Source organism: Cordyceps fumosorosea (genome assembly GCF_001636725.1).
Source record: "Cordyceps fumosorosea ARSEF 2679 chromosome Unknown scaffold_42, whole genome shotgun sequence".
NCBI lineage: Eukaryota > Fungi > Ascomycota > Sordariomycetes > Hypocreales > Cordycipitaceae > Cordyceps > Cordyceps fumosorosea.
The window spans coordinates 107569-134537 of NW_017387342.1; the positions used below are offsets into that span (position 1 = coordinate 107569).

At 50.3% G+C, this 26969-nt stretch overlaps 9 protein-coding genes across 9 annotated transcripts; 4 read left to right on the top strand and 5 right to left on the bottom strand.

Annotated features, from left to right (window-relative positions):
* On the bottom strand, positions 1-4986 carry ISF_09157 (ABC transporter, transmembrane domain, type 1; the record flags this gene model as incomplete). Its single annotated transcript, XM_018852760.1, has 10 exons — positions 1-214; positions 268-603; positions 702-779; positions 827-1510; positions 1797-1923; positions 1990-2352; positions 2444-3358; positions 3407-3948; positions 4007-4740; positions 4795-4986. The coding sequence occupies 10 exons, from the start codon at positions 4984-4986 to the stop codon at positions 1-3; spliced, it is 4185 nt and encodes a 1394-aa protein (XP_018700074.1).
* Positions 4987-5654: 668 nt separating this feature from the next.
* ISF_09158 (Major facilitator superfamily) lies at positions 5655-6868 on the top strand (the record flags this gene model as incomplete). The annotated part of the gene is made up of 3 exons (XM_018852761.1): positions 5655-6135; positions 6187-6319; positions 6385-6868. The coding sequence occupies 3 exons, from the start codon at positions 5655-5657 to the stop codon at positions 6866-6868; spliced, it is 1098 nt and encodes a 365-aa protein (XP_018700075.1).
* A 300-nt stretch (positions 6869-7168) lies between these two features.
* Positions 7169-7405, top strand: ISF_09159 (hypothetical protein; the record flags this gene model as incomplete). Its single annotated transcript, XM_018852762.1, has 1 exon — positions 7169-7405. One exon carries the CDS (start codon positions 7169-7171, stop codon positions 7403-7405), a length of 237 nt encoding a protein of 78 aa, XP_018700076.1.
* A 2106-nt stretch (positions 7406-9511) lies between these two features.
* Positions 9512-10825, top strand: ISF_09160 (CaaX prenyl protease Ste24; the record flags this gene model as incomplete). The annotated part of the gene is made up of 3 exons (XM_018852763.1): positions 9512-9785; positions 9860-10338; positions 10457-10825. 3 exons carry the CDS (start codon positions 9512-9514, stop codon positions 10823-10825), a joined length of 1122 nt encoding a protein of 373 aa, XP_018700077.1.
* Positions 10826-11003: 178 nt separating this feature from the next.
* ISF_09161 (Protein kinase-like domain protein) lies at positions 11004-11852 on the bottom strand (the record flags this gene model as incomplete). The annotated part of the gene is made up of 3 exons (XM_018852764.1): positions 11004-11105; positions 11159-11493; positions 11546-11852. The coding sequence occupies 3 exons, from the start codon at positions 11850-11852 to the stop codon at positions 11004-11006; spliced, it is 744 nt and encodes a 247-aa protein (XP_018700078.1).
* Positions 11853-14823: 2971 nt separating this feature from the next.
* On the bottom strand, positions 14824-15201 carry ISF_09162 (hypothetical protein; the record flags this gene model as incomplete). Its single annotated transcript, XM_018852765.1, has 1 exon — positions 14824-15201. One exon carries the CDS (start codon positions 15199-15201, stop codon positions 14824-14826), a length of 378 nt encoding a protein of 125 aa, XP_018700079.1.
* A 2111-nt stretch (positions 15202-17312) lies between these two features.
* ISF_09163 (pyridine nucleotide-disulfide oxidoreductase family protein) lies at positions 17313-19598 on the bottom strand (the record flags this gene model as incomplete). Its single annotated transcript, XM_018852766.1, has 1 exon — positions 17313-19598. The coding sequence occupies one exon, from the start codon at positions 19596-19598 to the stop codon at positions 17313-17315; it is 2286 nt and encodes a 761-aa protein (XP_018700080.1).
* A 3968-nt stretch (positions 19599-23566) lies between these two features.
* ISF_09164 (Flavin monooxygenase-like protein) lies at positions 23567-25042 on the bottom strand (the record flags this gene model as incomplete). The annotated part of the gene is made up of 1 exon (XM_018852767.1): positions 23567-25042. One exon carries the CDS (start codon positions 25040-25042, stop codon positions 23567-23569), a length of 1476 nt encoding a protein of 491 aa, XP_018700081.1.
* Positions 25043-25488: 446 nt separating this feature from the next.
* On the top strand, positions 25489-26501 carry ISF_09165 (Amidohydrolase 2; the record flags this gene model as incomplete). Its single annotated transcript, XM_018852768.1, has 2 exons — positions 25489-25549; positions 25615-26501. The coding sequence occupies 2 exons, from the start codon at positions 25489-25491 to the stop codon at positions 26499-26501; spliced, it is 948 nt and encodes a 315-aa protein (XP_018700082.1).
* Positions 26502-26969: the final 468 nt, after the last annotated feature.

Genomic DNA, 26969 nt, shown 5'->3' on the forward strand with positions numbered 1-26969 from the left:
TCAATCTGCGCTGACAAGCTGATTTAACATGCTGCCCTCTAATGCAAGTAGCTCTGCTGGTGACCCCTGCTCAACTAGACGCCCGTCCTCGAGAACAATAATCTGGTCAAAGTTCTCAATACCAGTCAAAGTATGTGTGGTAGTTATTATAGTACTATCAGACAAGACACTGAAAATTGTTTCCATAGCGGCGTTGTGACCATCTTCATCCATGCTATACACACAATTAGCAGACTTGCACATGCGGACAAGACACCAAACACGTACCCGCTTGTAGGTTCATCCAGCACGTAAATGTTCGATTGACGAAGCAATGTACGGCAGATGCCAATCGTCTGCTGCCAACCTTCAGAAAAGTTGCACTCGTTCCATTGCGAATCCAATTTGGCCATGATCTCCGCAGCCATGTTTGGCGGGGCCAGCTGTGTCAGCACTTCTTCGATGCGAGACACTGGTAGGGTACCGGCCAAGTCCAGATTTTGTCTGACGGTTCCGCCGGCGTTGGGGATGAAGTTCTGCGGGTGTCCCACGAAACGTGACTGCACAGATTCGCCCTCAATGGCAGCAAGGTCTAAACCGTCGACTAGCACACATCCACCAGTGCTACGTATGAGTCCAAAGAAAGACTGAAGTAGTGAGGTTTTCCCGCTGCTCAATTGGTCAATATTCATTCATAGAATCACGAAAGCCAAGCCACTTACCTGCCCGTTCTTCCTAGAATCGCGACCTTGCTTTTTGGGGGAATATTGACGCTCAAGTGCTTTACAATATGACGTTCTCTATAGTTTACGTTAGTTGGAGCCGCCTTTTGACATAGAACTCGTACCGATATGCAAGAGAGAGGTTATCCAGCCGAATGCTGCCGCGCTCTGGCCAATCGCTTGGAGGACGTATGTGAAGTGCTTGGCCGCGTTCCTGTGGCGTGAGGTGAATGTACCCATAGATACGGTCCATTGACGCCATGTCTGACTCGAAAGATGTCCACCAATTCATAAGAAGCATGTTATCTTGCCCAAGTCGTATGATATTAACCAATGCCAGGCCACCCCACGCAACGCTCTTCGATCCCCCGAGGCCGATCAACAGAGCCGCGAGAGCAATCGCCAAGCATCCATTGAGGAGACCGAGCATCAGAGTGGCCCATATTTGCACGGCACTAAATAAGTATCCAATTTTGAGACCCCTTTGAATACGGTCGGATATGACACGCGCAGTGAATTGCTCTTGTCTTAGTGCGAGGATAGTCGTTCGGCCCTCCAAGAAAGCGCTCACCATCTCGAGCATTGGCGCTTGTGCAGCAACCCGAAGCGAACGAAGTTGGAAGGACGCAGACAGATAAAATTTTTGAAGGAAGAAGAGGAGGGGAAGAAGAATAGGCAGCCCGATGAGGGTGAATGGGGAACCGATACCGATGACAACGAGGGAGCCAAGCGCTGACGCAATCACACTGATTAGGTTGTGCAAAGATTGCGGCAGATGTAGGTCGACAGCTTCGATATCATTGATAAAACTGTATTGCGTGAGTAAAAAAGCAGAGGTAGTAGCAATAACGGTTGAACCAACTGATTCACAGTCTCCAATTTTTGTTGCTCAACGTGACAGACTGGAGTCCTGGTTCATCACTGTCAGAGGACAGCAAAACAAATGATTGTAGGGTAATGATACACACTTTGAAAGTACTGCAAGCATGTCCTCGTGTAGACTGACGCTACTGTTTGGAATGGCCCGGTTGAAAAAGATCCTTTTCGCTGACAGTCAGTTTAGTGGTGAAAAAGGCAATGCAGATGAGTACATACCAAACCGAGATAAATGCTGCTAGAACTCCTGCGATAGCAAAAGCAGCGTAGATGCCTACGTAGTAGCCCGTGTCAAGGTTGATGCCTGGTTTGGTAGCATAGCTCGCCCATTGCGACAACCAGAATGCTGTCGAGGTCGAGTCGTTAGTTTACACAAAGTCGAGTTTCCCACCAATTCATGATAAGCACGCACCGCTGGCTCTCTCGATCGCAACCCATATGAATAGAAAGATAAAAACTGTCGCAATGACAAAAGGAGAGCCCAGAGCTTTGAAGTACATGCGATGTGCCTCCAGGCTCTTCTTCTTGGATTCTTCGGTTGTTGCGCCTGCGTCCACAGCGGCGTCACTCTCCCCCGTGACGCTCTCCTGACGGGCTGCCGGGCCATTTGGTCCCGATTCATCTTGTAGATTGTTCGCTTGAGCTGTCCGAGAACCCTCGGCTGCTTCACGTTCCAATGTCTGGTCTGTAAATGAGCTTTTCTCGATCGCGCGCAGCCGACCCCTTTCCATGACATAGAATTCAGTGTTTGCAAAGGATGTCATGATTGAAGGAGCTAAAAAGAATTGTCAGTAAGACATAGATTAGACATGAGACAGTTGAAAAAAAGGAAAAGGCACTCCATGACAGAAACGCGAAAGGCTTACGGGTAGTGCAGCAGAGGACGCCAGCGGCACGCCTCTCGGGAAGAAAGCCATGAGCACCAAAGAGATTAGCGGCAACGGTATTCCTTGTCGTGGCATCCAGACCGTTGAAGATATCGTCAAAAACGAACAAATCGCCGCTTTCATACAAAGCACGCGCGAGTGACACACGTCGGCGCTGTCCTCCACTGAGAGGAGCCCCGATGACACTTAGCTTCGTCTCGTCACCAGCTTCCAGGGCGCTGAAGTCATGGTCAAGACAGCAACAGGTAATGACCGCGTGATACAAGGCTTCTACGTAAGCTTTCCCAAAGATGATGTTTTCCCTGATGGAAGCTTCGGGAAGGAACCAGAGGCTTTGATCGCAGAATGATACTTTGGTTGCAACATGGAGAGTCCCCGATGCGAGCTGAGTTTCTCCAAGTATCGTCTTCAAAAGGTTCGACTTACCAGAGCCAGCAATACCAGCAACGATTGCCAACTGTCCTGCCGCCACAGACAAGCTGGCATTTCGGACAGCTGTTTTATCAGCAGCCCATAGTGATGTCACGTTCTTCATTTGCAAAGGCAAACCATCGACGGCTGGTGGAATGATGTTCATTCTCACGTTCATGCTCACGTCAGGGTCTTCCTCCGAAGCTGGTAAATTTGACGAGCACACCGTTTTCTGAGGCGTGATAGCCGTGGCCTGAGGTTGCTCGCGTTCATTCTCCTGCTCAAAAAAGGCAAGCAAGCGCTTCCAACTCACCACAGACGCAATGAGACTTGGTAGCATTTGGATGATGGATAATAGAGGCGTGAGCATAATTTGCATAGTCGAGAGAGACGTAAAGAGTACACCGTAATCAAGACGGCGGTGTGGCAGGAGGGAATAGCCGCCAAAGGCCGCCAGAATCGCAACACTCGAGAGAAAAATAGCTTACTAGATTAGTAAATAGAAGAGCCCGGGCGGGTATCAGGACATACCGACAACGATCACAATAGAGAGGATACGACGAAACGTTGTTGCGGCCATGATTTCCAGTCGTCTTTCGTTGGCAGCCTGGCGCTCTATAGAATGTTGCATATTCCCGAATCGAATACTTCGGAGCTCAGAAATAAGATGCTTGACTGTTGCTATCCTACATTCGGCGGCCTCCAACAAGTTTCGCTCACTTCGGGACAGTGGCTTGCCCAACAAGATGGGAATCAACGTACAGACTGCGGCAGCGAGCAATGGCCCCAAAAAGGCAAGCTGTATCTTTCTGAATAACATCCATGATCCAATAGCTACAATGATAAAGTTGGGAATAATCATTCCGATGATGTTAATAGCCGCGGACACTGCGGCCGAGTCTTGTGTCACAAGGACAAGAACTTTGCCCTTGGCCGCGCTCCAACCGCCGTCTGGAGGGGCGCGAGCAAGCGATCGTAGTGCCACTTTGTGTACAATTGCGGACCTCATGCGGATAGACATTTGGCTGAATGCCAGACGTCCATGAGCTTCCAGGATGCTCATTGCCAGCTGACTGCCAACGTGGGTTAGCTGGTGCTGTGTTGCCATAGAAGATGAACACCTTTACTTACTCGAACACCATAGCTATGACAAGCCAGGTACCGGTAGCGCTTCTCCTTTCGCCCTGCAAATATGATACGATTGCTTGGATTATGAAAGGCTGTGCCAGGGCTGCGCCCGCACTCAAAACCTGAAGAATAACCCCGAAAAGAAGGTGCATGACAAAGTTGGAGAGAAATTCCTTATCCTCAACACACTTTTCCCAGTCGTCAACCATTTCGTATATAGCTTTAGAGCGTATTATGGAGGACTCCATGTCGCTGGCTACAAGTTGATGCTTGCTCCCATGTGCAAGAAGCGGCCAGAGCCAACCGAAGAACAGTACACCCAGGGTGCCACTGTTTGGCTCATCAACGTGGGCCGGCCCAGCTTTCTTTCGTGCAGTGTGAACACTCGAGTTGGCCTTGAGTTCTGAGACGACCAGCGTAGCAGCAGTAAGGACTATGATGGCTGTTTGCAAAGCCGCAAGCAAAATGCCCTTGGGCTCACCCGGCTGGTTGACAGCGGCCCACGGCGTGTGAATGCGAAAACCATCAGTGATGCATGTTCCTAAGAGGTATAGGTCGGTAGTGACTTTCAGGTGCGGTCCGAAAAGAAAAACGGCGAGGCAGATGAGAAGGGCTGCGCTGAACCGGACAGTGTACGCTGCGGCACTGGAGCCCATGTACCGGGTTGACGCATTGGATAGGGAAAAATACAAACCCAAGGAAACAGAGTGTAAGATGAGGAGAATTGCAAAGGCCATCTTTGATAGCGTTAGATATAATTTGATAAAAGAAGGATGGGACCGTATAGTTACCTTGTCGGTGGTAAGTATCTTGGCCTTTGGATTGCGACGAGCGGCTTGCCGCCAGAGCCTCTTGCTGACGCCATGGAAAAGCATAGCAAATAGAGCACAGCTCGCTGGGAGAATTGCAAAGAGTGCATTCTCGTATTCGATGGAAAAATTCAGTCGCCCATTTTCGGATGGCTCAAACATCGGAATTGCCATGTCGCCAACTATGTTGCATCGGCTGATACCTGACGCGGTTGCGGGGAAGCTACAGAGCTCAAGGCGCACTGAAGCGAGCTTTCGAAGTTATCAGACGAAAATTAAGTATCGATGATTGAATCTCACGTTGCCAGTATAGAGTACGAACAGGAAATTGGAAGTGACTGCAGGCTGCAAACTCTCCGTGCCGCAACAGCCGTCTGCTGTGCTATCACGGTGGCCAGGTGGGGGGTGTTATCATGCAGGAACTTTTGGAAGGATCATACTGCTGGACAAGTGGACATGTGGCTGGCGCACTGTTTGTGTCAGCCGCAAAAGAAAAGAGAAAAGAAATTAGGCATTCCCCAGCGCTGTAGAGAGCACTTCGGGGCCTGGCTTGGTGCGTACCTACGCTGTTGGCGGGTTAGGTACCTATGTAATATAGGTACCTTACCTCAATACCTGAGACGGATGGGTAGCTGCATTGTGCGCTGGTTTGGACGAAGAGTATCTATATTATTATTGTAATGCTTGAAATGGCCAGAATCGGTGTGGCTGATGGTCCTGATCAATAGGGTGGCCGCATGCTGGCTACCCCAGCCGTTTCTCGTCGCACATTACGACTGCACAAAGGCCGCTGCCACTTCACCTTCACAGGCTTCTTGATAGCAGCAGTCAGCTTTCCAACAATGAGAATCTCTTCTACCTCCAACGGCACGGGCTCGCCGCCAACCCTCGCCGATGAGCAGCTTCCTGAGGCTGGTGAGACGGCGGCCCTGCTCGGCCATCACACTCCGCCACTGCAACAGAGCAGCCGGCGGTCGCCGTTTACGCGCCCCGTGTCCGTCGTGACGATTCTCGTCTACATCGTCTACTTTGTCGCGCTCGAGTTATCCCAGTCACTGCCCGGGAATGCGTTCCATCAGGTAGTCGAGGAGAATCTCTGCCGTGACATGCACGGTCGCACCGATGCAGAATTTTGCGGCGCCGACAATGACGTGCAGTCGGCGCTGGCCGTCCTATTTGCATGGCACGGCACCGCGCAGCTTGTGCCGGGGCTGCTTACCGCGATACCATACGCTTTACTCGCGGATCGCTACGGCCAAAAGCCGTTCATCATCTTAAACACTTTCGGAATAGCTCTTGCCGCGGCAGGCGATCGATTGATTTGTATGTCTAACTATACTTGACTTGTAGCCTTCCTCTATTGACACGGTACAGGCTACTGGCCGCAGACCTTTTCCGTTCATTCTCTCTGGGCTGCTCCTCTTCTCTCCTTTGTTGGGGGAGGCCTGCAGGTTTCTAATGCTCTGCTGTTTGCCAACATCACAGGCCTTACTACCGACGCTTCGCGGTGCGCCAATACTCTGACCTTGTTGTTTACTCAGCGATAGTCGCTTTAACTGATCGTTTGAGCAGTCCCTCGGTCATCTCCATCCTGGTAACGCTTGCCTATGGTCCCCGCCTAATCGCCACGATGGCAAGCTCCAAAATGATCCAGCTTTATGGCCCTTGGCTGCTGCTATGGCTCAGCCTTGGTTCTGCTGTTCTTGGTTTTGTCTTGGCCTTTTTCTTGCTCGAGTCAACGCAGAGGCCAATGTCTTCCTCTGATACCATCGCGGGCGGAAGCACTGCTGGCCCACTAGCTGAAGACGACCCGTACTCCAGCAAGGGCGGACTCAAGGCCCGAATTCTCAAGAGCTATCAGGAGACAACAGCTGGATTTTCATATTTGCTCAAACAGTGTGATTTACGCGTCCTCAGGCTTGCCATATGCTTGCTGGTGATGACACTAGCTTGGCAATCTAACGGACTCAGCTCACAGATCATGCGAAAAAGGTTTGGATGGACATGGGCAAACGTCAGTGCTCATATTCTGCTACACTTCCCCATCGCATACTGATGTTTGATACCCTTGTAGCTTTCATACCTTACCGCTTTGGAAGTTGCTCTTTCCATCATGTCTTCCATGGTTCTATTGCCGGCTGGATCCTATATCATGTCGGTAAAGCTCTCGATAGCAACTGAAAGACGAGACATGATATTAGCACGTTTATGTGGGCTCCTATTTCTCATTGGATCGATAATAGTCATATCTGCATCTACAAGTACCATGATGCTCTTTGGTTGGTTTTTGATTCGTGTTGATATGAGCGTCAGTTTCTAACTTGATCTAGGCGTCGGCATTTGGACACTTGGTACAATGTACAACCTGATCCTGAGGAACTTGCTTGTATTGGCAGTTGGCGAGAACTCCGTCGTCCTTTTTAGCTGCGTCAACACTGTCGAGACGATCGGTAACCTCGTCATAGCGCCAATCATTGCTCAGTTGTTCAAGTTCGGGTTGCATTTAGGAGGCGTCTGGGTGACTATGCCAGTGATGATTGGCAGTGGCTTTTCCGTCCTCGGGCTTCTGATACTTGGTCTTAGAGGTAGCTAAGCGGTGCTCTACCATACCTGGAGCACATTCTAGCATGCAAATCTCACGCAGTGACGAAAAGCTGCACGAAATCTTCATAGGCAACCCTAAGGCTGTAGCTTCACTATTACCCTCACCCATTCACATCTGCGCCAAACTCCAGTAGTACTTTGACTAGCCCCAGGAAGCCGCATTCCACCGCTAGACATAGCACAGTAACTCCTAAATCATCTTTGACGTACACATTCGCCCCAAGTTGCAAAAGCCGACGCGCTGATTCTATACTGCCACTCTCAATGGCACTGAAGAGTGGCGTACGGCCTTGAGAATCTCTCACGTCAATGTTCACTTCCAGCGCTAGCAGCCTATTCAAAATTGCTGCATCACTGTGCCTCGCTGCATAGTGCAGCGCAGTACGACCACTCTTATCTCTTCTCATCGGTTCCGCCCCAGCGCGGAGGAGGCACTGGGTCATGTCAGTGAGCCCTTTATCAACGGCGCAGCAAAGTGCATTCGTGTGTAGATCACGGCTGCCGTCTGCCGATGCGAGTACGTCCTGGACTCGCGCATGATGCGTGTCCGCAGACAGACCATCGATGTCGATGAAAGCAAAGTCAGGTGGTGATGGTAGCAGTTCGCCCTGTGAGCGTGCTGCTCCGGACATCTGAAGACGCTCGCGAGGCCTCGGCGAATGACCAAGCAATACTGCCTCCCAATCAAGCATATTGGTGCTTTGGTAGAAAGATTCGTCTGCTCTGTGCTCAAGAAACTCGCCAACACGAGACTCAAATTCTCCGGCCTGGGAAGACATAAAATGTTCTGGTCTACCCAATCCCTCCGGTTGCGACAGAACAAGCTCAACCGTGAGAGGTGGCGGCCGGCGGATACGCCCTATCGGATCGTTAGATCACAAACTCGAAGTCGCGAAGAGTGGGTTATTTCTTCCTCACGCATCGGTTTGCCAGCATTGATATTATCATTCCTGTTTCCCCTGGCCATTTTCTTGGTCAATTTTGCGGATTTGATACAGGCGATGCCGCCTCAGTGCGCTGAACGCCGAGTGCGGGGGGATGTTTTCTTGCCCTTGGTGAATATCAGTCTCGTCAATGATCCTTCGGGGGTCATCTCAGCCGACATCTGAAAGGATTGGCCGCTGCGCCGCCCGCCCCGCGTCTCACGTGCAGATACACGTCGCCTCTGCGGAGGAAGACCTTGAAATAAATGCGTCCCGAGAAGCACAGGACAAGGATCCAACAAGGATTCAGCCGGGGTTCAATACGGGCAGGTGAGTAAGGGTACAATATGCACTATAAAGGCATCTGGGGGAACAAGATGACAGCGTCTTGGTATTACCGCTCCACATTCAAGCCTAGAGATGTCAAAATTCGCTCCCGGCGGGACCCCAGTGGTCGCCTTATTGGTCGCCATAGGCTTAGTTAGTGACGATCAGCGATTCCAAGGCTCTTAACATCCGCGGAGAGCTTTACTAGGACAATAAATTTCCCGGTCCCCTAATAAATTCGTGGAGAGATAAAGATGCGCATGTACATGTATGCACATGAGTACTAAAGTACTGTGCGGGTGACCGTAGAAGTTTCCCTACAATGCAAGCCTACGGAACTTTTGGCGACCAGCTGTATCGGAGCAAACGCGGTAGGAGCCTTCTGAATCCTTTCGAAAGCCATTGCGGGCGCTGGCTCGCCTCTATGCATTTTGACTAATGTCCCTTTGGCTCTCCTGGGGGAGTAGGCAAGTATTTGCAGCGTTTGGGTCCAATCACGTCGTTCAAGGATTAGAGGCACGTCCAAGTAGTAAGGCCTTTCTGTTCAAGAGCGCTTCTAATTGGCCTTTGCGAATAAAATGGCGGCTAGTGTGGGCTATTCTTTGTTTTATGCGACGCCACCAACATCACAACCAGAGGCGCTGTTGCCTTTATTCCGACCCGTGCTGCATGATTAAACGAAGTAGGCTGGAGCCGAAGTCCTTGGTGCTTTTATTATACATTTTGTTATCTATATTAAGACCTTGTATCCGGACGATAGCCTTCTCTCTTTTCACCATTCTACTTGTATTCCTCTCCCTTTGTTGCTGATGTCCATCCTCTGAGTAACGCCGTTGCATGATACGATGACTCTGCCGTGGAAGTCTCTCGCCCTGTTCATCTCCCTCTCCCACTTTGTCTTTGTATCATGTCTTACCCTGCGTCAGCTGCGCGCCCTCGCGCGCCCCCCTGCAGTGCCTCCCGTTCTCGCCGACAAGCTGGAGCGGGACACCGCCACCAGCTCACAGTCCTACAAGCGGGCCAAGGCCAAGCTCAGTCTTGTCACCGGCTTATGGGGACAGTTGATCAACGTCGCCATCATCTACCTTGACGCGACGCCGTGGCTGTGGGACGCTGTCGGTGGACTGGCCTGGGCCCTCGCCAGCAACACCAGCCGCTCCATCGTCTTCGCCCTCTGCTACATGTGGTTCTAGAACTGCGCCTACCTCCCTTGCCAGGTCTACGGCACCTTTGTGGTGGAGGCGGCGTTCGGCTTCAACCGGCAGACACCCGGTCTCTTCCTGCGCGACTTTTTCAAGATCCAGACCCTCAACTCCCTGCTGCTCGCCCCGTCCTGGCGCTGTTCCTCGCCATCGTTGCCCGGACGGGGAGCAACTTTGCGCTGTACATCTGGCTGGGCGCCGCAGGGATCCAGGCGCTCATCGTGACGTTGGACCCGGTGCTGTTCACGCCGCTGTTCAACTCGCTGCGGCCGCTGGCGGACGACAAGCTGCTGCCCAAGGTGCAGGCGCTGGCTGCGACGGTGGGATTCCCGCTGCGGCGCGTGTACGTCTCCGACAACAGCAAGCGAAGCGCGCACTCCAATGCCTACTTCTACGGGTTCCCCTGGCAGATGCAGGTCGTGGTGCAGGACACGCTCCTACACAAGGCGAGCGCGGACGAGATCACAGCGGTGATAGCGCACGAGCTAGGTCACTGGAAGTACCAGCACAGCAGCAAGCTCTTCTTGATCCAACAGGCAAGGCGGGCACCGATGCTCCATTTCCCCAGGGCGTGCTAACACCGCATAGGCCAATCTGTTTGTCATCTTCCTCGCCTTCGCGGCGTTCGCTGGCCGTCCCGACCTCTACCGCTCCTTCGGCTTCCACGCAGACGAGACGCCGGTCGTTGCGGGCTTCCTGCTCTTCTACAAGGTGCTGGCTCCGGTCAATTCGGTGCTTCAACTGCTGCACAACGCCGTCTGTCGCGGGTACGAGTTCACGGCAGACCGCTTCGCAAAGGACGCGGGGCAGGGCAGTGAGCTCGCGAGCGCGCTGATCAAGCTCCAGGCGCAGAATCTCGGGGCTGTCCAGAACGATGCCCTGTATGCGTGCTACCATCACAGCCACCCCAGCCTACTTGAGCGCCTGTCGCGCCTCGGGATTAAAGAGAAGCTGTAGTGACTAGATAGCTACATATGGGTGAAATGGCAGGGCAAGAAGCTCCGAAAGTACTACCAGCCACCTCATGCCAATTGCGACCTAAACTAGCCCACCACAAGCAGGAGCATGTCCACACCGATTGCTGTCCTCGTGAACATTCATCTGCACGGCCAATTTGCCAAGATTGTCATACATCTTAGCACAGCGCCTCAATGGCCAGGCTATACTCGTTCAGTAGACCTTCGTCATTGCCGCCCCTCGGGACAAAGTGCGGCCCATCCGTTAGGATAGCGTACATCTACGCGTGTTAATTGGAAATCGCCACATACGACACACCCAAGTATAACCTACCACATGGTAGAGGAACCAGCTGTCCATCTTGAACGGCTGGTCCGCCATTCTCTGCCCGGCGAGAAGCTCTGGCGGCGGCGGCGTGCCCTTTGGAAACTTGTCAGCCTTGTAGAAGGTGTTGGGCTTGGGGAGAAAAGAGAAGCCAAAGTCGATGAGTCGCAGGCTGCTAGGCGTAAAACCAATGTCTTCGGGCTCAGTGGAGCGGCGCGGCATCCACGGGGGCGGAAGGTGTTTGGTGATGGTGCGGATCTCGCGCTCAAGCGGGAGCCGGGCGAGGAGGCACGTCAGGTGGTTGTCGCTGGGCGGTGCGACGGTGACATTTCCGAGATGAACATCTGAAGCACCGTCAGCAAGCGCGAAGAAATCGTCTCGGCGGATAGTACTCACCGCCGTGCACCACGCCGATACGGTGAAGGGCACATAAACCCTCGACAACCTGTGAGCCATAGGTCTGCCAGCGCGACAGCGTGAAGGGTATGTCGGGGTTGCCGCTGTAGTTCTCCATCTCGTCGGCGCAGTGCCTCATGCAAGTACCTGTCGCAGGGTACACGAGGGCCTGGAAGAATAATTGCTCAAAGTTTTTGGTTTTGGGGTGAGCACCGGGTGTCTCGCCCAGGTGGTGCGGAATGATGCAGCTGTCGCGTAGCGTTGAGACAATGGGGCTCCGGCAGTGCTTTGTCATGTACTTGGACATTTCCAGCTCTTAGTTTCCATCTCGGGGAAGATGACTTGACAGTCAGAAATTCACTAGCGCTGTCAGTCGTGCCTGTGTTGTAACAGAGGTGATGGATTCGCACCCAGTTCCTGCGTCTCTGGTCAGCCAGCACCAGCTCTCTACCCGTCGCAGCAGCTCGTAGCCGTGATACACCTCGCCGGGGTAGACGACGGGTTGAATCTGCTCGTTCCAGCGATCGAGCAAATAGAGATCGCGCCAGTAGTTGCCTCCGTGGGTAAACTGCTGGTAGGCTTCATATAGCGGCCGCATCCTCAAACCGTTGAAGCATGACATTCATGCTTTCCGCGATGTGGGAAGTTTGACATGATGATATGCAAGCGCATAGGCAACGAGGCGAGCGAAGTAGATGCAGGCAAGTAGCAAGTCATGAAATGGCATACGACAAGTAATGAGGAAACTAGCAGGCACTCTGCAACTGTACTGCCTAAGTGGAGATTCAGCCTTCCATCACCACTCGGCTTGAGGAAATAACCATGCGATGTGACAGCACTAGGGGGAATAAAGTCTCGGCTTTAGTACCGAGTGTGGAGCTGCGCAGGATAATCCCTGTTCTATGTTCTAGGAAGTAAGTCTGTGTCATTCTCTGGGGTTACTTGGTGATGGACGTCCGAATTAGCCCGCGGGAATAATGCTTCACGACCTCGCCATGTAGAAGCCAGAGGTGTATACTACAGGTAATTAATCGAACAACTCAAGCTTTCCATCTACCTACACCTAGTTCAGACAGACAACTAGACTTAACAACGAATGTACAAGTTCAGAAGTGTAAACAGACGAAGGATATCCGACGCAACAGAGATTTAGGATTATATGACAGAAATTATTAAAGCACTTAGGAAGTTAACTTTAACATCTCAGCAAGACGACATGTTTTTTTTACACACTCATGAGCACCCTCGCGGTCGCCGTCTTCTGCGCCGGCGCAGCCCACGCTTTTTAGCGTGGGTGCCAGCTTCCTTGGTCTTGGCCTTTCGTCGCGACGGGCGGTGTCAAGCCGTGGTCTAATATCTACGAAGCATGCAGGGAATCGGCGCTCGACGGTAGCGACGTCTGGAAGAAGCGCAACTGTGTTGGCCACATCATCGTGGATGGAAAACAACTGGGCCGATAAGTACTCGCTCGAGCTCTCCAACAGCGACCGTTACGGATAGTCCGTATGTGGGTGGCTATCTTATTGCCGAGATGAACGGATTTGGGCATAGCTACGAGGGCAGCCCCGTTCTGCACGATTAATTTGAAGGCTAGGAACTGCAAGCGTAATTTAAAATGGCTGATATATGCAAGAATGGCAGATGCACAAACCAGTATGTAGATTTCCAGTAATCAAGTTTATGATTTTCGCGTTCGATCTACAGCAAGTGGCTGCTATCAATGCTTAGAATGGGACGGTCGCTACAATTGACCAGATCGCCCACAGGCACAAAGTATGAATTGTAGCCACAGCGAGGGTAACTTCGTAGCGACGATAAATGTGGCGAGGTGCCGCGCATGCTAGCGTCCAGTGTAGCAGCACATTGATAGAAACTATTTCTAGTACACGCTCTGTACAATAATGTAAGCGTAAGTAGCGAAGATGCAAACCAAACTATACGTACTGGATGTCTGAAGACTCAGATCTTTGTACGCGTACACAATGGAAAGAAGCAAGGCTGAGATGGCACCGAATGTAGCGTCTATAGCAAGATAGTTCCTAGTTTTAGCAACATACCCATCCAGATCGATCCGCGTGGACTGAGAGCGATATAATACTCCGGCTTTAGACTGCCTCCATTCTAGGTACTCGTCCTCGCGCACCGAATTGAGTAAGTATTGGCCAATGCGGGGGCCAATGGAGGTGCCAAGCAGACTGTCCAGGTCCGAAACTGTAGAATCTCGTAGATCAGAGCCACGACCATACTCCCAGCGAAGGGCCAGTTCAGTAGCTTGATCAAGTGGGATGTCATGTTTAGCGGTAAGCGTCTGGGCCGGGTATTCATGGACTTGCTTCGGCGTAGCTGACTGGTCGGGCAATATGCGCGCCATCTTCGTCGGCGAGATATAGATAGCCTGTTTGTGTTTTGGTCGTGTTCAGTGGCAGCATGGTCTGCACAATTTCAAGTGCCACACGCGCTGTTGGCAGGCACGCTCGGCACGTTGACTCAGCCAGCCAGCCAGCGAGCTGTCGTGATTTAAAGGGAAGGCACGGTTGGCACGATCAGTCAAAGCTTAATCAGCGAAAAAGATGCTTAAGGATTTCCTTAAGTGCCTTTATATACTTACTACTATCTACTAGGGTAGTAGTAGAGGTAGTAGTACTCAGGGTTAACCCTCAGCTCGTGCCTGGTCCGTGATGCCCTCATATCCCTTGCTCTCGCTTGATTCGCCACACGCGCGCCACCTCACTCCATGATGGTGCTAAGGAGGGTGGTAGCCACAACGTGGTCACAGCTGGTGTTGCTGATGATATATCTCTGTGCCTGATGCATGGTAACGGGCAAATATCCAATCTGGGACTAGTGAGGGCTGCATCTTCATCCTCTCGCTTGGGCTGCTGGGTTCGGCCAGTCGAGTCATGTGAGCGCCAACTGGAACGCCCAAGGCTGGCGTCGGATACATTATAGTGCGAACGGTTGGGCTTGTGCCTTGCCTTCTCGGTCTGATGTTTCTTTGCTGTGAATCTCGGGTCGGCAGACTTATCAATGCCTACCTGCGTGTATGCATCCTGTATTTGTCAAAGGCTTACTAGCTAAGCATCAATTACTAAATGATATTCAGGGTCAGGATTATTATAACAGGTTTGTAGCTATAACTATGTATGACATATATTCTCTGTCTATGTCTTCTAAGGAGTATCCCGACTAAATGAATGTCCAATCTTAAACATCAAAACCGACCTGCAACGTTCTATATCTTGTCCCCTTTAAAAAGCAAAAGATGAATTTCCGGGGATTTAGGCAGAGCAGCTGATGGCAAAGCCCTTGGCCCAGTCGAGCGGCTTCTGTGAAAAGTTCTGGTAGTCCTGGCCGGGGTTGTGGATCTCGGCGACCTTCTTGGTGCCGTCCTTGAGGACCTCGCAGGAGACAAGCTGGAAGTTGCTGGTGAATTGGAGGCTGGTGACGAGGAGGGTACCGTCCTTGAAGAGGTTGGTGTTGGCGTAGGCCTGGCCGAGCTGGACGGGGGAGCCATCGAGCGGAATCCAGGCGTTACCGTTGGCGCCGCTCCAGTTGTTGGCGAACTGCACCTGGACGCTGCCGGTGGCGTGAGTCTGGGGGGCCGCAGAGACGAAGGCGGCGAGGAGGGGAAGAGCGATGGTGATGGTGGAGAGCATTGTGAAGGATGGTTTGGCTGGAAGGGGTTGGGTGTTTAAGTGCTTGAGAAGCTAAGAGCTGGTGTTTGGTGGCTGTAGTAGCTGTTGTATTGCCAAGCTGTTGTGAGTGATGAGAGAAACTATGGATGAATGATGGGATGAAGAGGTGTTTATATACACAATAAGAGACTAGGCGTCTGTTATTTATAGCTTCTAACGCTACATCCATATACGGCTGTATGTTAGAGATTCGCCTCGCCGGATAGTGGAAGTGTGCGCGTAACTTGAACCATACCCTTTGTAGATGTTTCTGCGCTGCATAGGCACAATCTCACGCTGTAGCTTTGCAGGAAGTCTCCGGCCAGAGCTGGCTGCGGCTATGCCGGAGTGCGGCTCGTATCCAGGTAGCCTTGTCTAACGTCACGTATTGGCGCCACCAGCTAAATGTTCGAAATTGTATGTGCCTTCTAGACAGTCGGATTCCACATCCTACACGGTAAGTCGTAGCCGGGCTTGGCATCGTGGACGTGCACTGAACTCGTTGGCTCCGGCTTTCTTTTTCAAACTCTGTGACCCCAGCCTCTAATTCCATGTAGCAAATAGTAGAAAGAATTTTGACTCTGGTTTAGCCTCTGCTCTACACTCGCCTCAATACAAATATGCACAAGGAATCGGTGTCCGGCCGTTGGGCTGACTTTGGGGCTGAGTATTGCGGTTGTCGGAAGGACCGGGCGAATGAGCATTTTAAACCCAAATTGAAATTAGCCAAAAATGAAGCTATTATTGTCACCATGTTGGTATTCAACCGTCTCTCCCTCTCTTCAGCTGGTGCTGGGCTGAGCCTTATTTAGTGGCGTCACTGCTTCCACGAGGCTTCAGCTGAAAGCCATAATCGTCACCGGTGGTGTTAGTAAGACACTGAAGGTGCGCCCAGAGGCGGGGCTTGGTGAGCTAGTATAAAATAATGCCTTATTCGATACTCAGTCAGCCATGCCTAATTTTAGGTTCTGGTGGCATTCCAGGTATACGACTTGGCTCGTCATTCAGCACCTACACCACAGTAGTAGGTTGTAGACCTTGGCTGTTACACGCGGGTATTTATTTGATCTATTACTTTTTGTACAGTAGAAAACTAACTATACTAAGAGAAAAGGCTTTACTTTACAAAAATACTAAAAGGGTAGAGTAGTATAATAAGTAACTATAGGGTATTTATATAAAGGATTTAGACTATACTTACTCCCCCTTCTAAATAATAATACTATAAGTAAAGAGTAGATAAACTAGGACCTAATTATTAAGTACTCTGTAGTAAATTATAGTCTAAGGAGTATAAAGAGGGAGAGAAGCCTAAAGACTTCTTTTCCTTTCTCTCTTTAAGAGAATTAATAAATATTATACTTATTTATAAATACCTTAAGGTTAGTATTTAATAATTAATTCTCTTTAAGAAGAAAAGAAATAACTAATCTTATAGATCCTTATTAAAGATATAAGAATAACTTAGAACTAATATAATACTTTATTACAGTAAAATAATAAATAAATAAAGAAAATATAACTTTTATATAAATCGATTATACTTATATATAATAAAAGAGTAGTATTTTCATAAATAATAATAATAATATTGTATTTATTTAAGTAAAATACTTTAACTAATACTAAAATGGATATTAAAAAGAAACTACTTTTATAAAAGGAAAAGTTTAATAGTAAATATGTACATGTAGATAAATCAGTTACGAAAGCTCTGTGCAGGTGACTATACAAATTGTCTGACAATACAAACCGCACAGAACTTTTGGGAACCAACTTTACCATAAGAAACACAGTACCCCGGGAGGCTTCCGTATTCTTCCAGCCGCCACGGCGGGCGTTCGCCTCTGATTCTTTGTTATGTTCCAGGCCGCCGACGTCATAACCCTAGGCGCCTTGACCCGCCCCTTGCTTGTATAGTTGAGCTAGAGTAGTAGGCCGGGCCTCGAGTCTTTGATGCTTTTGTTGTATATGTTGCTATGTCATATACAAATCCTATTTTCGGACGACAGCCCTCTCTCTTCTCGCCACTCTACTCAAACTCGTATAGAAATTTACAAAATTTCCTTGGCCATGCTGAAAAACGCCTAAGTTCACGCATAGTTCCTGTCCGACCACTCCCTCACCACCTCGAGGATATGCGACTGGAAGTCGTCCCTCTTCTGCGTTGACGCGAACGAGTCGACCAGGACCTGCACGATGCCCGCCGCATACTCGTCCACCTCCGCCTTGGACGGCCGGCCGCCGTCGCCCTCCGCAACCGGGCTGACGGCGCCGAGATGCTCGCCGCGCGCAATCTTGCCGACCGCCCCCATGGCCATCTCGATGCCCAGCGCGTGCACGTCCTCCATGCACGCCAGCGCCGGCTTGGCCTGGTCGACCGCGTGCTTCCGGATGTCCACGACGTGCGTCCCGACCCGCCTCACCTCGCGCAGCGCGTAGAGGAAGTGTCCCCCGCCGCTCCTCGCGGCGGCCATGACCCCACGGTATGATGACAGCTTCTCCGAGTGCAGCTGGAGCAGCGTCCTACCGCCGTCAGAGAAGTACTCGTCCGCGCCGGGAAGCTCGCCGGGGCCGAGCGACAACCCCGCGTCGATGCGATGCTTGCCCATCGTCCCCGAGAACGACCGGATCGGCAGGGGGCGCACCAGGATGCCGTGCATGGCCGCCAGCTGCCGCACCGTCGGGCTCCGGGCGTCCTCGGCGCCCTTGCCGCTAAAGTATGGGATGACGTGCTCCTGCAGCAGCTCGCTCTCCAGGAACGCGAGCTCCGGGACCTCCGCTGCCGCTCCCTTCTGCCTCCTCTGCTCCGGCGCGAGGAAGATGTAGGGCACGTGCCCGGCGCGCAGCAGCTCCGGCACCAGCTTGCTGGCCATGATGTTCGACACGAGGTCGCCACCGACGAACACGGCCACGTGCAGCGCCGCCGCGAAGGGCTCGCAAGTCAACGATTTCGCGATCCGGGACGCATGCGCGGCCACGCGGTCCGTCGCGCTGACGTAGAAGTGCGTGCCCCGCGTCAGCGAGCCCATCACGTACAGGCCCTTGTCCGCCTGCAGGCTGTGAAAGTCGACCACCACCCCGCCGGCGGCATGCGGCGCCAGCAGGCCCTTGGCCAGCGCGGCCCGCACCAGCGGCGAGTCCACGCGCTCGAGGCGGCTCTCCGCACCCGTCGCCTCGACCACGTACGGCGTCTCCACCAGCCCGGCCGACGTCCGCGCCGTGAACATGTTGCCTTCCCAGGCCACGTTGTCGCCGCGGACGACCCGCAGCTGGCCCTTGCTCAGCAGGGCCAACACGCGCTTCGCGTTCTTCACCGGCATCGCGTGGCGGTACGTCATCCACGCGCTGTTAAACCGCTCCATGAACAACTTTTGGCTCGTCGCCGACAGCGCGTTCCAGTAGCGCTCCACCACCGGCGCCGTGCCGTTCAGGATGGACTGCCAGCGCACCCGGCCCTCCTGCGCGGCCGCCAGGTCCGCCTCCAGCTGCTCCTTCGGCGACGCCTTCTCCACCATCCAGCTCCAGTCGCCGCCGGTCGCTGTGGAGATCTCGTCCATCAGCGCGCTCGCCAGCCGCAGCAGGTTCTCCTCCGGGTTGCCGGTGCCCTCAACCTCCCGGGCGAGCTCGTGCAGCGCGTAGCGACGCGGGTTGGGGGTCGGGTCGCCCTGCACCCGGGGCAGGCGGCCGCTGCGCGACATGAACGTGACGGGGCCCTGGTGGCCATTCTCGGACAGGTAGAGCGCGGTGTCCACGGCGGACAGCCGGGAGCCGACGACGAGGACGTGTGCGGTGGGCGGGATGGAGCTGAGTTGGGTGGTGGGCCACGGGTTGGCTAAGTAGCCGGGCTTGCCGGCGAGGTGCCCGTTGGCCGACCCGGTGAAGTTGCCGAGGGCGAGGACCACGGCGTGTGCTGTGAGCGTGGTCTGGTTGTCGAGGGTGACCGTATATCCGGAGTCGCCCACGCGGTCAATGTCGGTGGCGTTGGCCTGCACGGCGACGATGACGATGCCGAGAGCACGTGCCTCCTCCGTCGCCTTTGTCCATCGTTCTTGGAGATATTTTCCATAGTCGACTCGGGACGGGAACGGTCCGTCTTCGAGGCTTTTCCGCCATTGTGTGTAGTCTTGGGGGTTCTCGTTGTATATCCCCATAGTGTCTGAGTGCATGTTGAGGATCGTTCCATGGCAGTCGGTCGAGAAGGCCAGGCCCGGCCCCAGGATGTCCCGCTTCTCGATGATGACTATTTCGCGAAGAATCCGCCCTTTCTTTGCCTGCTCGATAAGGTGCAGGGCGACGGCGATGCCGCCTGCGCCGCCGCCAACAATTACCACATCGGGCTTGGTGACGGAGATCGATTGGGCCAGCTTTTTACCCATGGTTTCTCGTGGGAGATAGATTGCAATGAATAAAGTTATCTTGATAAGGAAGTGGCAGGCTTGAGTGGTCGGATAAGCTCTACTTATATGTCTACTGGCCCGGCCATCCGACTCTGTGACGGAGCTACTCTCCCTGCTAACAGCCTCAATGAAACACATCGGTCCAACAAAAATCGGATTGATAATTCTCCCGTACTCTAACTCCGACGAGGACTCACTGGATTGACGCAATCGCAGCACAAGTCTCTGCCTCTCGGCCGGGACGTGTCTCATCGGCGGTCGCCATTACATTGGCTTATGTCGACTGCATTCACATCTAATCCTGTATTGGTCAAGCGTGAGTGCTGCCCCTGCACGTTGTTACATTTAGCATAAACTAAGCTTCAACCATAGCGGCTCTTCTGGAATTTAGATCCTTCACGGGATGGTTGAAGGCCGAGTTATGTCCTTGAGCGCGTACGCGCAGTCAGTCCGCCGCTGTGAGACTGGCTAACCTCGTGACTAACTCGGGGTTCTATTCCTGGTATGACTATATTAAAATGCTTACATCTTTAGATTATGTACCTCTCCGGGAGCAAAAATCCCTGATTGCACCATGGGAAGATGTGAACACCGCCCATTGGGCCCAGGTCACTCGGCGGCAAGGCGGTGGCGAGGTTTGGTACCCCACCGACACACAATCAGGCCAGGGCAGACATTTTCACGCGCGTTGATCTTTCTGTAGGCATCTTTCTGTCATTGGCCGGACGATCTTGTTCACCTAATCCGTGGCCGAAGTCCGGGTTCGATGAAGCCGCATCTCACAGGTGGGGCGTAAGCCCTGCTAGAGATCACAATATTACTATTCTGAATCGCGGATATTAATAATACTTGTCTAGTCGAATTACGATTTCAATCCTCTTGCGATCCTTTAGGAACCTTTGACGATTCCCCAAGATTGCCCAAGGTTTTCTATTCGGAACATGAGGCGAACTGCTGAACGAGGTACGCCCCGCGCGAAGAGGTCAGCCCCATAAGGTAAGATGGGATGGCGAGCACTCTTTTACTTCATTTCATTCTTACTTTATTCATTTTTGCTTCCCTAGCTCTACTGGCCTTACCTCGGTTTAGCCAGGCTTCCTTACCATGCCAGCATCAGGGTCTCCCGTTCACCGTATTTTTAGAGGTGCTTGTTAGCCGTCTGTCGCCTGTTGGCTTGTTGGCTTATGGATGGACCAAACAACCATCGGCGTAAAACTTTATTCGCTGTAGGATGTTGTTTTGCCGGCGTTATTTCTCCGTTCTATGTTCAGGGATGTCAACAAAAGATTCATCAATTATGACAAGTCGAACCTCGACCTACTCTCTCTTGCCTTGCAGCTGAGAGGCAGGTCCTTCCCCTTTCAGCAAACTCCCCTGAGCCCCTTGCTTTGGACACTGACATCCCCATTAGTTGAGTCTTAGCATAACTAACCCTTCTATAAGTATATAAAAGATAGTAATTTACTAGTCTATACTTTAAGTAGTACTTTAGTATTAATTAAATAGTAGAATACTATAAAAAGAGACTTTTAAGTTAATATAATAGTTTATAGTTACTTAGGAATTATATTTTATTTTCTAGATCCTAATTTAAGACTATTTTAATAACCTACTTACTTATAAGTAAGTCTATAAGATTACTTTAAGTCTCTACTAAGTAAATAGTAATAATTATAATCTTAGAAAGAACTAGTTATATAGTTTTTTAAAGTATAACCTAGAGGTTAAAATATTTAAAAGTAAGTACTTTAATTTCTAATATTTTTATAAGGCTTTAACTTATATAATTTAGAGTTTCTTTAAACTTTTTAGTATTAAATAGATTATTAATATCCCTCTTTATAACTACTATAAGATAAATAAAATAGGGTTTATAATAAGGCTTTAAAAGAATAGTTTAATAGTTAAGTTATTATAAAAAAGAATTACTCTATATAGATAATTAAATTACTACTTTAGAGTATAATCTTTAAGTATATTTTAGTTATAAAGAAGAAGTTAAATCTATTAGTACTTTTTAATAGAAAGAATATTTAATACTAGTAGATTCTTAATATATTATAACCCTTTAAAAACTAGTATTTCTAGGCTTCTATAAAAGACTAAATAAATCCTATTATTATTATTTATTAGTTTATTATAATCTTTATTTTTAAAATAAAGCTAATAAGAGTACTTAAATAAAGGCTTTTTATTATTAATAACTATAGTAGCTACTATACTAATAAATTCCTTTTTAAATATTATTATTATAATATATACTTTCTATTCTTATTAGTTTATAGTTCTTATATTCTTTAACCTCTTTATATAGTTATATATTAGTACTATTAAAAGAGTCTATAAGAATAATCTTAGAAAATACTCTAATAATTATAATTATTTATTAGTTAAAAAGAGGATTTTTCTTAAGTATAAGACTATTATGAAAAAGACTAGAATAATAGAAAATAATATATATTTTAACTAATAAATATTAGGGTTATAGTTAGTTTATATAATATATTTATTAATATATAAACTACTATTTAAACTACTAAAGATAATACTAAAAATAATACTTCTATAGTTAATAAAAGCACCTAATAAAAGCCTTCTATTATATAAAATACTTAACTAATAAGTGTATAATATAACTAATATAGTAGAAAATTAAAAAGTAACTTAATATCTAATAAGTCTAAATAATACTTACTAAAGATAAAATCTACTAGTTTAAAACTAAAATAAAGATTATTAGACTAAGAAAATATTAACTAGTTATTATAGATTCTAATAAATTATTTATTTAAGTTATAAAGGTTAAAAATATATACTTATAGTTTAATATATAATTAACTAGTAATAGTATATAACTAATTATGAACTTAATTATAGATTAATTTTATTCAATTTAACTTTATATTAACGCCTACTTGCAGTAGCTGTAGGGCTAGTCCTTAATAAGTATAGTCTCATAGTGGGTGGCTAATATAAGTAAATATTAATAGACGAGAACTAAATTATATTATTCTACTTTCCTAACTAAAAGGGAATATAAAATAGGAGATAAACTAAGCTATTATATAATAGTTATAGCTAAGTATAGCCCTATATAGTAACTTTTTGGGTAGCTATTAGGGTCACCTTAGGGTAATCTCCCAAGGTACGTGGGGTTTGGCGGTGCTCTAACCTAGCGAGGCGTGGTTCACAATCGCTACTGTTGTGTTAGCTATAGGGTTAAGTCTGGATTAAGGAGCTTAAAAAGGACGCTGTAGACGGCAGATGTTAATGGGCAATTCTCCTAGTGAGGCTATAGCACAACGTCGGGAGTATTCGGGTCAGTCTCGCTGCGGAGGACACGTGATGCGGATGAGGCAGCTAATGATTCAAGCTTCATAAGGAAAACCGGCAAGACGACTAGAGTTAGGGCGTGTGGGACTGCGAATATAATCGTGTATCCCGGAGGAGAGCCTCGTCAGTCGCGAGAGTCCTCCGACCCCGGGCGGAATGGAGAAAGATGGGTAGTGCGGAGAAAGGAACAGTCGCGGCCTGCATGAAAGGAGCAGACAAGCAGCCAGAGCCATGTGTTCTATCTCGTATGCCACCTCACTACCGTCTAGTTGACTGCTAATTGCGTGTTAGGACTATTTTTTTCTTCACGCCTATAAGGAAGCCTATAACAAGATAATACCTCTGTATAGGTACCTTCAGCAGCAGGGACCCCTGTCTATGTCAAAATTCAGCTTCCTATAGAAGAAGCGGGAGGCGGATTCGGGTCCGGGCCTGGGGCCTCCGGAGCAGCTTCCGCCAGACCGCACAGCCAAGCCGGTTTACGCTCGTGCAAGTCCAGACAAAAAGAGAATGAAAACAAATAGACAAGTCCAATTCGCCTAGACGTTACTATTGGGGGGAATGTCTAGCAGGATCCTACAATTTCTCGACGTTTGTCCTCTTGCTGCCGCCCCCTAATATCCAACCGAGTACTCCAGACAATCGGTAATGGACCCATACCTAGCTTGCCACAGATCCCAAAAGTAGATTGTTCGCTCCCTCCACGGTCCCACATGGCCACAGACTGGCATTTCCCTCTGGGATTCCTTGACGTACGTTGCAGCGAGATTCCAGATGGGCTGGGGGTTGAGAGCGACGCCCTGCTGCTTCTGCTTCCGCGGTACCACACTCGTCTTCCCACTGCGTTCCATACGCTGAAGAATGCGGCAGATATACTCAGACGTAACCTCACTCCCAAGTGTCCACGAGGCGTTGACGTAACCCAGCATGAACGCGAGGTTCGGGATGTCTTGCAGCAAAGCCGAGCGCCACGCGTGCCGTTCAGCAAGGTTGATGGGCTTACCATCGACAGAGAAGTTGATATGTCCTCCGATCCTAAGCTTTAGACCTGTAGCAGTTATGACAATGTCCGCCTTGAGTGTTTTCCCGGAGTCGAGAATGAGAGAGTCCTCGGTTGTTGCCTTGACGACACCCGTCTCCACGGCGGCCTTGCCAGAGTGCAGTGACTTGAAGAAATCCCCATCTGGCGCCATGCACACGCGCTGATCCCACGGCTGGTACCGTGGATGGAAGTGCGGATCAACAGACACATGACTAGGCAGTTGCTTGGCCACCGCACCCTCGAGCATGGCACGGGATCTGACAGGGAATAGACGGCAAAAGTAGAAGACGCACGCCGTGAAACATATGAAGAAAAGTCGGTCCAATTTGAAAGACCAACTCTGGGGCAGGATCTTGTGTAGCCATGAGCCGCCCGTCTTGTTGTTGATGGACATAATGTAAGCCGGACTGCGTTGAAGCATTGTCACCGAGTTGACACGCTCCGCCATGGATGGTAGGATCGTAACCGCTGTCGCGCCGCTGCCGATGATAACGACATCCTTGCCGTCGTAGTCGAGGCCTTCGGGCCAGAACTGGGGGTGGATGACCTGTCCCTTGAACTGAGGATTGTCCAGACCGGCAATATTGGGACGAAGCGCCTCCTTATAGTCGTAGTATCCGGTGGCCAGGATCATAAATCTGGCATCAAGGTTGACGCTGACACCGCTCTTCTCGGCAGCAATGTGCCATGACTGAGACTTGGTCGACCAGCTGGCGGAGACAACGTGGGTCTCGAATTGCATCTGGTGGTATGTGCCATCCTCTTTAACGGCATCTTCCAGGTACCGCACAATGGAAGGACCGTCAGCAATGGCTCGGTTCTCTTTCCATGGCCTCCATCCAAAGCCAAACGAGTGTAGATCCGTATCAGAGCGTAGCCCAGGGTACTTGAAGAAATCCCAGGTGCCGCCGATTCTGCTGCGCTCCTCAAGGATGGTAACTCGAAAATGAGGCAATCTCTTCTGTATGTGATGGGCTGCGTTGATACCGGACATACCAGCACCGACAATCACGACGTCCCAGGAGCTGGGCCACTTCTTTTCGGCCATTGTAATAGCGAGCGTGAACGATGACAGCTCAGTTGATAGTAAACGTGAGGCAACGTGCGAAAGAGTTTCTAGTTAAGGGAGGGGGACAAGTCCTCCCATTATCGTGTCTCAAAGTCTCTGTACATGCGAGCTTTGTACTATGCCCCTGTTCACAGTGACCGGAAGCAGAGCCGGAAAAAAATGTATGTACGGAAGAGCATCCGTGGCCCCTGGTCGATCGCCCCGGACAGTATGTGGCGGGCTCCGGGGTTGGAAACTACTTGCGGGGATCCGGGGAATGAACCCATGGCTGCGGAGAAGATCCGGGATCATGGAGGAGAACCATGGGGTACAAATGGTTGCGTTGCGGCGCTGGATTTGTTCCATGTTAGTGGGAAGATAAAGACATCCGAACTTGTCAAAACATCATTCTAGAATATTTCACGTCAGCTATACACATCTTCATCATGGGTACCAACGATAGAATCGACGTCCACCACCACTTTGTGCCTGACTTCTACCGCGAGGGTAAGGAAACAATGATCCCCGAAACCCCTGTACGCGCCTTGCATTAACTAAGCTATTTCTTGCAGTCCTCATGGTCTCCGGTGGTGACCCATCAGGCTGGGAGATCCCCAAATGGGGCGCGGATACCGAGGCGGCCGTTGAAAAGCAGTTTGGCATCACAACATCGATCCTCTCCCTTACTGCTCCCGGAGCTTGTATCCTCAAGGACCCCCAGGCGTCTGCCAAGCTGGCCCGCGATGCTAATGAGTTTGCGGCCAAGCTGCGCGACGAGAACCCCAAGAGGTACGGCTTCCTAGCGGCGCTGCCTAATATCCTGGATAAGGAACTGGCCCTTAAGGAGATTGCCTATTCGCTCGACGTGCTTAGGGCCGATGGCGTTACCCTCTTTACCCGCTATGGCACGGACAACCACTACCTCGGCCATCCTGACTTTAAGGATATCTGGGCTGAGCTGAACCGCCGCTCGGCCGTCGTCTTCGTTCATCCAACACACCCGGTCGATACCAACCTTATCAGCGGCTTGTCCCAGCCTGTAATTCGTTATCCGTTTGAGACGACCCAAACGGCCCTCGACATGCTGCACAACAAGACAGTGCGTAACAACCCCAACTGCAGGATCATCCTATCGCACGCTGGAGGCACGCTGCCCTTCTTGTGGCCTCGCCCGGCCAGCATCTTTTGCAAGACCGAAGAGGAAATGGCCGCTTTTACCGAGGACATGCGCAGCTTTTACTACGACACAGCGGTAGCTGGATCCGACAATGTGCTCCGCCTCCTCGAGACCTTTGCCAAGCCGGACCACATCCTGTACGGCAGCGACACCCCGTACGCCAACAATGACATCATTAGCTTCCACACCACTCGTCAGGACAAGTACAAGTTTGCCGAGCCCAATATGCACGAGAAGGTCAACCGACATAACGCCCTAGCTCTGTTCCCGCGTCTCAGGTAGATAGATTGAAAGTGTGGTGTCCTAAGACACACAGTACTGTCAAAGAATGCGGCTAGCACGAAGAAGGTGGAAGGAGAGACAGCAATAATATTGCTGTGGCGTAGCCAGAAAATAGCAAATAGTTCCCAGTAATGACTTTATTGATCACTGGAGGAGGGAACTCCTCCCCCAGTGGCTCTTCGCTACGTTCTCGCCGTTTTATAGCTACTCATTCGCACGTGACTAGTTGTGGGTCGTATAAGTACTGTGGGATATGAAATCAAAATGTCTTACTCTGTTTCCCAGTCAGCAACGTTTCCCCCTCGCTGCATGTGTTATGTACCGATGTGACTAGGGCCAGGTCCGCAAGAAGCCTTGTTCTATAGGGATGGAACACGGAATCACTTCCGCAAAGTAAATAGTGATGGGGTCTTGCTATTGCTCCCGCACAAATCCAGGACTTAAGTCGCTGGCTGCATAGTACTAATA